This window comes from Erithacus rubecula (genome assembly GCF_903797595.1).
Source record: "Erithacus rubecula genome assembly, chromosome: 4".
In the NCBI taxonomy this organism is placed as follows: domain Eukaryota; kingdom Metazoa; phylum Chordata; class Aves; order Passeriformes; family Muscicapidae; genus Erithacus; species Erithacus rubecula.
The window spans coordinates 46,151,694-46,165,095 of record NC_136686.1 but is presented as its reverse complement, the minus strand read 5'-3'; the positions used below and the strand labels follow the sequence as shown (position 1 = coordinate 46,165,095).

Genomic DNA, 13,402 nt, shown 5'->3' with positions numbered 1-13,402 from the left:
GCATGAAACTCTGTTTTCTTTAAGCAAGGTAAAAAGTTGCCAATGAACAGAAAGAATGTTTTGCATATGGTTGGGAAGAGAAGAGGTCAACTCTGAAAATGTAATAAGGAAAATACAACAAAACACAAAACAATCTCTGAAACCCCAAACTCTCAGTATCTAGTGTTTTCCTAGTGTTCTCTTTCCTAATGGAAGATCTCAAACCACTTCTTTTCACACCTTGTTTCTTAAGCACTAAAGTTCAGTTTTTAAACCAAATTTGTTTAAAACTTAGGATGAAAGATAATTTCTAATTTTAAATACTTTCTATCATGACCATTCCTAACAATTTTTTTTTTAATCCCCAGTACTATCACTATTACTAATACCATAGAAAGGTAACACTATAAGATACTACTCTTTGCATACCAAGACATTTTCTTACCTTTTTTTTCCATAAAGAGTTAAGAAAAAAAGTCCAAACAATACTGAAACACATATAAACTATTAGTTATGAGCAGAGAGCTACATTCTGACTTCAACACATGTTAAACCTATCTCTCCCACCCAAACAGGATAGATTATGAAGCAATAAAACCTTTCCAATAACTTTACACACCTACAGCTGATAACAGCTTGTACAATATTAAATAGTAATATATTTATCAGCAAGATTTCCTGAATAATCTTAGCTAATATTTTAACATCACTTCTGCTGACATGATCTTCAGCTTATCACATTATCTTCAGATTGGTAATTCCCACATAAATGCATTGCAGAACTCTTATGAGCATTACTTCACTGAAACAGGTACTGTGCTGTACTTGATAGCAACTATTTCATTATCATTGAAAAATAGCAATTTCTCTCCATACATATTTTTTTACATTTTTGTGCTCTAGTTAATATTTGTGAACATCTCCTTAACTTTATATACTTCATTATTATCCCTGTGACAGTCACCTGATCAATAGCTGGTACAGTATAATGCATCATGCATGATAAACATGATTATAATATCATTCAAATAACTTAAGGACTGTGATTTAAAAGATGAGCTCAGGCCTCAGGCTGGTTAATTATGTACTTAACAAGCATGAACTGCTTCTAGTTTCAGACATGGAAACTTTCACTATGGTAGGAAACAGAAATACATTCACTTTATCTTACTGGGTTTTTTCTTCACATCATCAAAATCCCAGGTTCTAGGATGATAAATTTATAAAAGTTCATAAGCAAATAAAATCAAACAAAGCAAGTGGCCCCTCAAGCATTTAAATTAATATATAGACTTATTTCCTATGGATTTCTGTCTTATAACTTGACAGGAGCACTGATTGAAGCATCATTTATAAAGAATTTATCATTGCTTACACTCCTGTCATGCATACTCTCTGGTTCTGGCAGTATTTGACAGCAACCATGGCTTCTTTCCCACTGCATCACCATTGGAGAAAATCTAGAGGAACATTGCTTTGACCTGGATGTTTGTAAAACTTTGGGAACAAGTTATATTTGGATCATTCCCCTCTATCATATCTGGCTGAAATGAACCAAAGTGGGGGAAGACAGGCAAACAGGGACTCATACAGGCTCCCTTCCATTAAGAAACTTTTAAAAACCATACAGACCTACCTGCTGAAAGCTATCCCAAAAGGATTTAAAATGAGCTAAAAGCCCTCAGTTTTTCAGGCAGAGACCTCATGACAACGTTACAGTTTTACACCATGTACTCTCATTTCATCCATCAAGATTTCTTTTCTTGCCGTGCAAAAGACCCTCCAGTAACAAAAGGGGGAACCAATACTCAGGCAAAACCAGTGCTGTGTGGGCCAATGCCAAAAAGATTATTTGCTCTTTTCATTTCACAGTGTCATTTCTAGCGATGTCACATAAGACGTATTCAGCTTCCATATTGTCTTACAAAGTGCATCGTGCCCAGGTACTGGTATTGGCTCCTTCTCTTTTTATTTGAAGTTTTTAGAAAGAAAAGGCACTAAGAAGTTTGCTTGTAAGAGAACATTTTCAAGGCTTAACAAGGAACTGTTTCCAGTAAGATCATATGTTACACTTGCACATTGAGCAAATGATGAACAATCAAAGAGACAAACAGAAGGAATCCTTGTTCTGAGAGCATTTCCCCTCTGCTCCCTACCACCCCACCGTGTTCTCAAAGTTTACATGAAATAACAGATTAACTAGTTGAGCAATTACCAAAGGTTGCTCAAATTATGTCATAAATTCATCTCTCCGGGTCCAGCAAAGGTTTATGACATCTGACAGAGCCCATTCCTGGTGTTAAATCCCAGGAACAATAAAAGAAAAGAGTGACCTCATCAACAAGCAAGACTCCCGTCGCTCTCCCCTCTGTCCACAGCCCTTTGCAGAGTTGAGGTTCCCGGTGCTGGGTTCGTTCTCCGCGGGGCGGGCTGGGCAGGGGTCGCGGAGCCCCGCGGAGCTCCCGCCCGCCGCTGCCCGGCCCGGTCCACTGCCCCCGCCCCAGCGTCCCGCCGCACCGCGGCTCCCACCTGAAGAAAAGTTTGGACAAGATGTTCGCCTTCTCCAGGGGAGATCTCTGCATGGTGAGGTGCGGTGCGGTGCGATGCGCTGAGCGGGGAACCGGAGGCAGGCGCTAATCGCTGACGCCTCGCTCGCCCACTCCGCTCCTGCTGCTCTCCCACCTTATCCGCCCGGCCGCTCTGATGTCACCGTCCGCCTCCTGCCCCGGCCCCTCTCCCCGCCTCTGCTGTGCCCCGTTCAAAGGCGGGCGGGCCGGGGCCCCAGCCCGTGCGCTGCCGCCTTGGCCGCCGCTCCTCCCCCGCCTCCCCGCCGCGCTCGGCACCGCGCACCGGGCGCGCCCCGAGCTCCCCCCGCGCCCGCTCCTCCCCGGCTCCCGACGGCTCTGCCCGGCCCGTTACCTCCACCTGCCCACCCAGCTTCCCGAGCCACCCCACCCGGGCCACCAGCCTCTCTCCGGCACTAAACCCCCTTCTGACCGAGTGCCGAGGTGGGGGAACCACCCCTCCGGATGGGCTTTCTGCCCTCGGTCCGGGGCAGCGGTGACAGGGCAGCGAGGACAGCCCCTTGGGGGCGCGGGCACCCCTCGCCCTGCCGAGAGGCAGCTCCTCACGGCTGAGCCCGTGCCGGTGCAAAGGCGCCTGCCCGCAGCCCCCGGGAGCCGCGGGAGCCGGGACCGGCATTAGCGGCGTTTGGCCAGAAGCCCCCGCCCGCCGCCTGGGCCAGCCGAGCGGCACACGGGCTTGAGGAGAGCGGGCGGTCAGCACAGAGAAGGGTGCGGGGCAGGTGTGATCATACCCACATTTATGTGCTTCAGTTTTTAAAGTTCTCTGCCGGGCCCGTACTTGAACCGAGAGGAATGGGAACTGAAGTTACATCTTTAGTAAGTTTAGCTCAAACACCCAGATCTAACACTGAGGCTGTTTCTGAAGCTTTGTATGTGTGATATACAAACAAAATCACTGCTGTAATGGCGCATAGCAGAAAGCATACTTGAAAGAGACAAAGATGACAAGAAGCAAGAAAAAATAACGTGATTTAATTCTGTACAGGATTTAATTTTATTTGCTGCTTTGTTTTGATATTTACGCACTCCAGCGTCCTTTCATTTCTGTAATTTAAAAAAATACGGATGGCAAAGGCCATGTTTTCTTATTCACGCAGCCGTTTACCCTCTAAAGTGGCTCCGTAAAGGAGCGAACGTACTTTTCTACGGACTTATAGCTTGTGCTACAATTTAACCAGCTGTTACTCTTTGCAAACTTTGCAGGCAGTTTTTATTTCAACTTTTCTCGCTACACTTCGCTGTGCTTTCATAAAGAACTTCTCTTTGCCATGGAAATTCTTCCTCGTAGATTGCCGAGCCAACAAGTGCCCTCCTTACCCTGTCACCGCACCGGGCTCCTTTGTGTCTCAGACCTCCTCGAATCCCTCCCGATTCTGCTTCATTAATGACAAAACCAGTAAGAAACGCGGGGCAGGCAGGACTCCAGGAAACTGTCCGCATTTTATCATGTCTTCAAGACAATACGTAGAGGCAGGGCTAAATCCTCCCGGGCTCCAGGACAGCAGAGCGGAGCCCTTCGGCATCCTGCCACCTAGCGGAGCCGGGCCCGGGGCGCCAGCCTATCCCGCACCGCACCGCACCGCGCACCCCAATGCACCCCGTACTGCACCGCACCGCACCGCGCACCCCAATGCACCCCGTACTGCACCGCACCGCACCGCGCACCCCAATGCACCCCGTACTGCACCGCACACTGCACCCCGCACCCCAATGAACCCCGTACTGCACCGCACCGCACCGCATCGCGCACCCCAATGCACCCCGTACTGCAGCGCACCGCATCGCGCACCCCAATGCACCCCGTACTGCACCGCACCGCATCGCGCACCCCAATGCACCCCGTACTGCAGCGCACCGCACCGCGCACCACAGTGCACCCCGTACTGCAGCGCACCGCACCGCGCACCCCAATGAACCCCGTACTGCACCGCACCGCATCGCGCACCCCAATGCACCCCGTATTGCACCGCACCGCATCGCGCACCGCACTGCAATGCACTCCATACTGTACTGCACCGCGCACCGCGCACCGCACCCCAATGCACCCCGTACTGCAGCGCACCGCACCGCGCACCCCAATGCACCCCGTACTGCAGCGCACCGCACCGCGCACCACAGTGCACCCCGTACTGCAGCGCACCGCACCGCGCACCACAGTGCACCCCGTACTGCAGCGCACCGCACCGCGCACCACAGTGCACCCCGTACTGCACTGCACTGCACCGCACACTGCACCCCGCACCGATCGCGCTTCGCACCGCTCACAGCAATGCACTCCCCACCGCGCACCTCAATGCACCTCGTACTGCACTCCGCACCTCAGTTCACCCCGTACTGCACAGCACCCCGCACCGCACACTGTATCCCGTACTGCACCGCACCGCACCGCGCACCCCAGTGCACCCCGTACTGCAGCGCACCCCGCAGCCAGGAGAAGGCGGGACCATCTCCTCCGGGCGTGCGGTGCCGGGCGCCTGGAACGCAGCTCCCGCCGCTGCCCGGTGCGGCAGGGACAGCCCGCCGGCCCTCCAGAGGTCAGGGAGCTTAAGCAGGAACGCGAATCGGGATTCAGATCCCCCCTCTGCGGGAGCCGGGGCAGGGCTGGGATCTCACATCCTCCATCTGCCTCTGAGAGAAGCTCTTTGGGTAGGCCCTGACATGCAGATCACCTAGATCTACCAAATTCTTCCACTTCTTTAAAAAATGGTGAAGTGTTAATTTAAAGACTCAGAGAATCAACTGGGTTGAAAAAGACCTTTGAGATCTACGAGTCAGACTGGAAACCCATTCTTCTAAACAGTACACACACTCCTGCTACAGGCTCTTCTCCTTCCTAGCCTTTGAATCTCTGGTATACAAGCGAATAAAGCAGAAACTGATCAGGGGATTAGGTTTTTTTTTTCCTTTTTTTTTACCCTTACATTAGAAAGTGAGGTATGTCAGTCATTTGAAACCATTAGTGGATCAGATCTAAACCAGTTAAAATGTCAATGGGTAATGAAGTATTTTTCATAACAGTATCTCCCTGTGGCTATTATCATAAAAGCTGATTTGCACGCACTTGTAGCAAATTTGGGACTAACAAAGACATCCCATCAATCATCATTGGTTATGTAATTTTTCTTTCATGAAAAATTCCATGAACTTTCCCTAATTTTGAACACTTCTTCTCTAAACTTAGAATATTTCTTTGCCTACTTTCTTAACTACCAGCTATGGCTGTGTTCACCAAAATCCATGGAGTGATGACTTCCCTGCTCTGTGATCCAGTAGTTTTGCAAATAAATCCAATGCTTTCACATAAACACATCCCTCAGTCAAAAACTTCTAAATTCTTTCTTTTGTTTCACGTATTTATTGTAATTTTTCTCTCATGTATCTACAAAGTTTGCTTTGCTTATTTCAGAGAACTAATCTTCCCAGGGATCTTAAACATACTCAGCTGACATGAATGCAAAACTTGTCATTAGTATTACAGTGAGTAGGAATAAACTGTAATATTTCTGTTCTTCTCTTGGGAGTGAAATACCTCCAACTAAAGTGTTATTGCTGGTTTTCATGAAGAGGAGAAGATGGTTTAGTTGATTGGTGGTGATTGTTCAAAGATTGGACTTTATGATCTTGGAGATCTTTTGCAATTGTAATGATTATATGACTCTAAAATTAATTATATTTGCATTTTTTATTAATGTCACTGGACAAAGGGGTAGAAAATTTTAGTAGAAAGAGACAGCATGATCATATTAAATGCAATTTTCTCAGAAAATGAAGCTAAAGAGATGTCAAAATTGACACTTTAAGTCACTGTTTTTCTGTTGTTGCTTTAAATGAAAAAACTCTTGGTTCATATGGGTCAGGTATAGCTCCTTATGTCTCTTACAAGCAGGTAAAGTAGACAGGTCACTTTTCCATAGGGTAGAGCTTTCATCTAACCTACAGTTGTCAGTTACAAAAAATTGAATGTTCTGTCTCAGAGTTGCTTACACACATCAAAAATCTACTCAAAGCAGGCAGCAACAACGAAAGAACTCTGCCTACTACAGTTTAAAGTACACGTATAATTTATTATTCAGCACAAACATTCTACCTGATGACTTATAAATATCTACTCTAGTTGCTGAAGCCATCACAGTGGACAAATTAGCAACATCTTACTTTTCACACTGTTTGTCAGTTTTGGCTTATACTACTATGAATTCTAAAGAGCTTCTCTACTCCCAGGAAATTTATTGAAAACTGAATCTTAACCAAGATAAAAGCTATAGCAGCATTCACTTAAAAAATAAACTATTCCCAGATATTTACCAGACAAATAGTTTTTGAGTCCAGATTCATAATACTTTTAGGATACAGATGGATATGCAGAAAATGCCAGACTGACAGCTTTTGGTCCATTTCCACAAGCAAAAACTTGTATTCCAGTACATTGTTTTAATACTAAAATTAATTCAGCCAATACTTCAAGTATTTTCAGATTAACATTCTTAATCTGTGCACACTGGATACATTTGGCAAGCAGAGTTACATATGCTTCACCAGTATCTGACTACGTTAATTCAATGTATGGTCTCAAAAAAAATGGAAAACAGTTTAATATTCCAGAGAAACTAAACAGATCTTCTATGAGGCATGTGTTTCTGTGGCACAACATATGCAGCTGGGGGAAGTACCATGAAAGTACCAGACCTTTCATTCTTGACAGGTAAAATGGGCAGATCCCATTTTGGTAAGATCTTACATGGAAATCACAAGGGGAAACAGTGAAGGAAACATCACAGGTTTGATAGAGGAATAGTAGAATAGCTGTGTGTTGGTGTTCATACTAAATTTGCAGAGGTCTACAGGCCAACTTCTTCAAAGCACTTCAAATTACACACAATTTTCAACTAAAATTTTAACACCACACTACATGGAACCATCAGACAGAATTAAGATATGTTCATATGCTGTCATTTGGTCTATGGAGTTAATAGCTAGTACATTAACACCTTTTAAAACTGGAAGGTATTTTTAAGCCTTTTGTAATTGCTGACAAACAATAAGGGAAACAAAAATTTGCTATTTCATTCAAAAGCACATGATTCTGTGACAACATATTTCTATTTATACAGATGCATCAAACCAAGTAGAAATTTTTAGACCTACTGAAGTGTCATTTTGATCTGCCTTTCTACATGATCTATCAAAGTACTGACTGAAATCTACTGAAATCTTGCTGACTAAGTTCATGTCACATAAAGTCCTAAAGGATCTAGACTCTGAACAGAGGAAGTTCAGACTTTGGCCTCCATTACATAAGAAAATGATACTGCTCATTTTTCTAACAGATTTCTTAAAATGGTGAAAGCTCTCTGTTAGTAACCCTCATAATATCCAGACTTGTGATGGGTTTTAACAGTCTGTTGACAGCTTAATCAGAAACAATAGTTGTCCTGGCAGATAGGGTATCTGCACTAAAAAAAAAAAAAAAAAAAAAAAAAAAAAAAAAAAAAAAAAAGACAAAAAAAAAAAAGACAACTTTTGACAAATATTGAAGCTAGCAAAAAAAATAACAACAGGTACCAACTGTAGGGTACATTTTTTAACTTTACACTTGATAAAATATATTTAATTCTTTGGAAGTTGCAGTAGAAAATAGATTTCTGAAAACTTATTCAGGGTTTGTTTGCTTCCAGTCTAGAAGTAGTGAGGGGAATTAAGAGCCTGAAAATCCAAGTCAGAAAAGCTTGCAAGGTTTATGTTTCCAAAGATAGCTTAAACTTCTTCCTCTTCATACTGTCATGTAATAATCCCAGAACAATGGTATTATTGAGGTTAAAAGGGCAAAAATCCAAGATTGATACCTTCTGTGACTCAATGAAAGGCACACACCAGCAATCTTAAACAGTTGAGCAACAAAGATTATTGAACTACCTAGAGCATAACAAAAACTGCTTAATTATTTACAACTGCTTAAAAGAGAAAGAGCTTGAGTTCCTGCCAGAGCCCTGAGACTGGAATAGTCTTTACTGGAATGTTATTGCAAGGATCATGCAGTATAAACTCTACCATGTGAATCCATGCAGCACAATGGATCCTTAACACATTTCTTTTTGAAAGTATGTTTAGTTTGGTGTATGCTACTCTTGCCTAAAACACTCCATATGGGTCCAAATATTTTCTGAACTTAATGGAAAAAGTTGGAAGCAAACCCTATTATTCCAGTTACAAAATAACTGTAAGACTTGGTCTTTTTTTCTAGTCTTGAAATAGTCTAAAATTGCCTCTGCAATTGCCTCTTCAGTAAGGAAATTCCCTTAATATTCAGAATAAAAAATAAAGAAATTAAAAAAAAAAATTAAAGGCGGGATAATCTCTCCCCCTAAAGATACCCAAGAATTTTGAGATCACTCTGGGTAAAGGGGCAGACAGGGCTCCACATTCAGATGAAACCTGGAGCAGCATACAATCCCCTGTTTTCCATGCAGTTTTTTCAGCATTCTCAGTCCACTCCCAGACCATTTCCAGGGGCCACACTGAAATCCAGGTTGGTAGGTTAAAGCCCTGTATTTAGTCAAGCTTCAGAAAACCAATAGCCTTTTCAAGCACAAAAGAGCAAGGATTGGATCACTGACTGACATTTTCACAATGGGTTTTCTCCCAGCCAAAATTAAAAGTGATGTCTTTTTTTTTTTTTTTTTTTTTCGATGGCAGATGTCAGCAGAATATAATGAGTTACTGAGTTTAATAAAAAACCTTTCACAGTGGACACAATGAAAATTTATATGAGGTTAAAAGTTTCTCTACATGAGATCTTGAAGCTACTTGTGCTAAGCCAAGCAGGTACAGCTGTATTTTGAATAGTTAAGATTTTTGAGGCTAAGAGCAAGACTTACTGAAGTTGTGCAGATTTATGTCAAGCTGTGCTTTACACAAGTGACAGCAGAAGAAATCCACCATTATACTGCTATGGATAAAACTCCCTTCCCCCCCCTTTATTTACAAAATATATATAATATAAATAAAATAAAATAATAAAATAATAATAACATAAATAAAATATAATAATATCAATATCAATTTTGTTTCTCTGGGGTTTTTTTTTAATCTGAAAGGAAAGGTGTTATTTGATAGAAGAAAAACAAACAAACAAAACCAACCAATAAAACTAAACAAATCACACTTGTCAGATGTCTGTTTCTTCCCACAGAAGAATGGGAGAATGGATAACCTAATTTTTTACCTTTTTTTTTGCATTGGAGTAGAAAGACATGGCAATATTGTACTCTAAGAGAAAATAAGAAAAAATGGACAAATTTAACAACACTGAACACTGAAATGATAGACTTGAGCAGTTCTGAAGAGTTATCAGAGAAAGCATTTTCAGATTAGACTCAAGAATCAAAAAGGCTCTCTTAAAAGTTGTGTTTTATTTTCCTACCCACCGGTTTCTATAATTAGCTAGCCACAATTAGGACTATTTAGTTGGTCAATGTCAGCACAATACTTTTACAGCAGAGTTTAAAAAGTCAGGTATACACAACAACAATTATAACTAACAAACTGGGTTTATTACTTAAAAAAAAGGAAAGGGAAATTATTTGCCATTTTATTTCTAACTGCATTTACCACAGAAATTAAAAACAGGAATTTAATACTCTACCCTTACATAGACATCTCCCTTGCTGGCTAGAAAAAACTTAATTTACACTTCCCTGTGCTTGTGTGAGAGGAAAAATGTGATCTATTCATGCACACTAATGAGTTTTAAATTAGTATAACCATTGAGGGAAAGATCTTTCTGTGGGTCTAATTGTAGACAGAACAATGAAAAAGAGTGGACAACATGAGGTGTAAGTTATGAGATAGAAACTAATAATTAAAATATTTATTGTACAGAAATGAAATGATTTCTCATCAAACATTTGTTTCAGTCTCATTCATCTTTTCTCAGAACAATAGCATAGAAGTTAAACAAAAATGAAAAAATTAAGTATTTGAAATTATATACAGGAAAGACAAACAATATCAAGACTTCTGTTTACACCTTTACATAATACATAAGTAAAGGGAAAAGCTTTTTTATTTGATGCGTAGTTAAGCTGCAAAAGTCAATGATCCACAACTTTGTTAAGCTTATAAGGACTGAAATGGACATGTACATAGGAAGGGAAGTATTTAATGCATTTGGAATAATTATTTATTAAAATCTGAAATGCCTTTTTATTAAGACAATCTCTATTTCTGTGAATTTAAGGGCAATGTCTGGTATATGTTTTGTTATCACAAAATATCTCCTACTATAGCTTTACTATTTTCACTGTGATTTCCTGGACAGGATGCTGCCTAGGGTTGGGAACCACAGTATATATGCCTATCATATACATTTGGCAGCAGAAAACAAAAGGATTTTTTTATTGACACAATTTCTTTCTGACAGAAATATAATAGTGCTTTAGATACTTCTTTTAAAGCTGGAAAACAAGGAAGAGTACTAGCAAGAAAACAAAGTAATATGAACTTTTATGCATCTGTTCGCTGTAAAATAATTTCATTTTGGAAATCAGAAATAAGATATATTTTCCATTTATTTACTTTATTACATTGTAAATTGTTTTCCCTATTATTGCAGTACTACCTAAGGTCAACTAAATCAGGATTCTAGTCACTCTCCTCAAACTGCATTCATTTTGAAGATAAAATACGACAAATAGGTGAGACAAACTTTTAGATTGTGAAAAAAATCTGTAAAAAGAAGAGCCAGCAGCATGCATATTAAAGGCTTCTCATTATGCTCACCCTTCACCCAACCTCAGTTACCTTTCTGCTTGTCTCAGTCAAGCAGACCAAACACACTTTTGAAAGAGCTGGCTCACCCTGTTATACCTGGGTGGGAAGAAGGTGGGCAGGGGTGCATAAGTGGAGAGAAGTCAAAAAGAGAAGTAGACATTTGTGATTTTTAGAAAGAAGTAGTTAAACAGAGGTGTGGTGAGATTTCTAACTCCTTTTCTAAAGAAATTATTAAGAACACAAATAAAAAGACCAAAATTAGAAAAAAAGGCTGAAGGTTATGTTTCCTGAATTTTAGATACTAAGCTGAGAATAGAAACATTGAAGGCTAGAAGAAAGGGAGTAACAGAAACAATTAAATTTTATTCTTTAAAGATTATGCCAGGAAAGAAAATGAGAATTTTTTAATGGATACCATGCTGAAAAATGCAGATATCACCACTGCATAAATCATTTTATATATGTATCAATGAAAAAAAAAATTATAAATAGCAAAAAAATCCCAAACAAAAAAATATGGCAAAGAAGATATTTGCCTTGAGATATGTCATAGGAATTCTGAACACTGAGCATATGAGGAGGCAGCTTTCCTAAGCAATGAGGCCATCCCAGCACCTTCTTGTCTAACTACACATATGCTTATTGTACTACAAATGCCTGAGGAAAAGTTCTCTCTCAAAACAGAGGCTGGAAAACCAAGTGCCTACACCCAGTCTAGCACATTGTCTATATCCAATGAGTTGGTAACTTGTCACAAATAATCTGCTTGGGCAGACAGGAACAGCAAACAGATTCCATTGCAAAAAGGCAGCCTTGTAAAAAGGAAACACAGAAAGAGTAACCTACCCTTATCTGGGCATAGCTGACCCCCAGCAACAACCTTGTTAACATCAGAATAAAAAATGATCTATAGAACAGTTAAGAAATATCCTCCAGATAACAGAAATCATGAGAAGAGGGTGCTAAAATTTCCTGTGTAGGTATATCAGTTGTACACACATATACCAACTCATTCCCACTTGGGGTACTCCCCCCACAACATATTCATGAGAAATTAAATTAAAACTCATATGGACCACTCCTGCCCCAACAGGAGAGCAACTACTTGGTGATATTTCCCTGCCTGATCCATTATTTTCAGGAATTAAGTTTCTATTTTTAAAAATATCCTTTTTTTTTTTCTTCTTCTTCTAGGAAGTTGGCTTTTTTTTTTTTTTTAATAAATCAGCCTAACCCAAACCACAATCTACACCCATCAGTGGCTGGCAAAACCCACAATCCTTCAAATATCATTTATCTAAAAAGAGCCCTTAGATCTTCCTGCAATGATATACATATATGCTGAAAGAATGAAGGCAGAGAAAGGTAAATAGTAGCCTAAACCAAGCTACGTGGGATGTTCCTGCAACTCAGTAACAGATGAAGCATGTGATCCAAACCCAGCCTGATCAATCAAAAATCTCTTTTAATCATCTCTGGATCAATTAGATGTACTACTCCCACATGCTACGCTTATGATTAAATTTATTTTCAAACAGCAATTTCAATGTCATTAACTGAATGCTACATTATCAAATGCCTTTCTTTATAGTTAATCCACTGTTCTCATTATACTTCTGTCATTGCTGTTTTGATCATTAACTGTATCACTAGAAGTGGTTTAATAATTACTCATTGCTTCTAGAAGCCTTAGTGTAAAATTCTTCCTGATTCCTCAGGTTTTCTGGAAAAAAAAAAATTCTTTTTTATGCCATTACCTGTTAAAATCTTTTAAATCTATTTCAAGAGTAGTTGTAGTTTTTAACAGTCTCCCCTAAGTTGCAGTGAGAGTAACAGTTCAATAGAGCAATTGGATGTTCATAACACAGCCATTACAAGAATCCATCTGCAATAAAAAGCAGTCCTTCCCTGATGTCCTTCCAAATAACAGTGCAATGAATCACTTGCACTTTTGCAGAAAAACTCCCCAAACCAAGATCTTGTGCTCAAATTTAACACTGCTCCTAAGGTAATATATTAGACAGGTTCCCAGGCTGTGAACTTTTTCCCCCATGAGCCTAAATTTCAGA

General features: G+C 40.7%; 1 protein-coding gene across 1 annotated transcript in view; it reads right to left on the bottom strand.

Moving 5' to 3' along the window:
• Positions 1 to 2,775, bottom strand: part of CFTR (CF transmembrane conductance regulator) — an 86,284-nt gene extending 83,509 nt beyond the window's left edge. Inside the window, exon 1 of the mRNA XM_079304917.1 lies at positions 2,509 to 2,775. Within this exon, the coding sequence (XP_079161043.1) occupies positions 2,509 to 2,561 (53 nt within the window). The 5' untranslated portion in view covers positions 2,562 to 2,775. The remainder of the gene's footprint in view (positions 1 to 2,508) is intronic.
• Between the last annotated feature and the right edge of the window lie 10,627 nt (positions 2,776 to 13,402).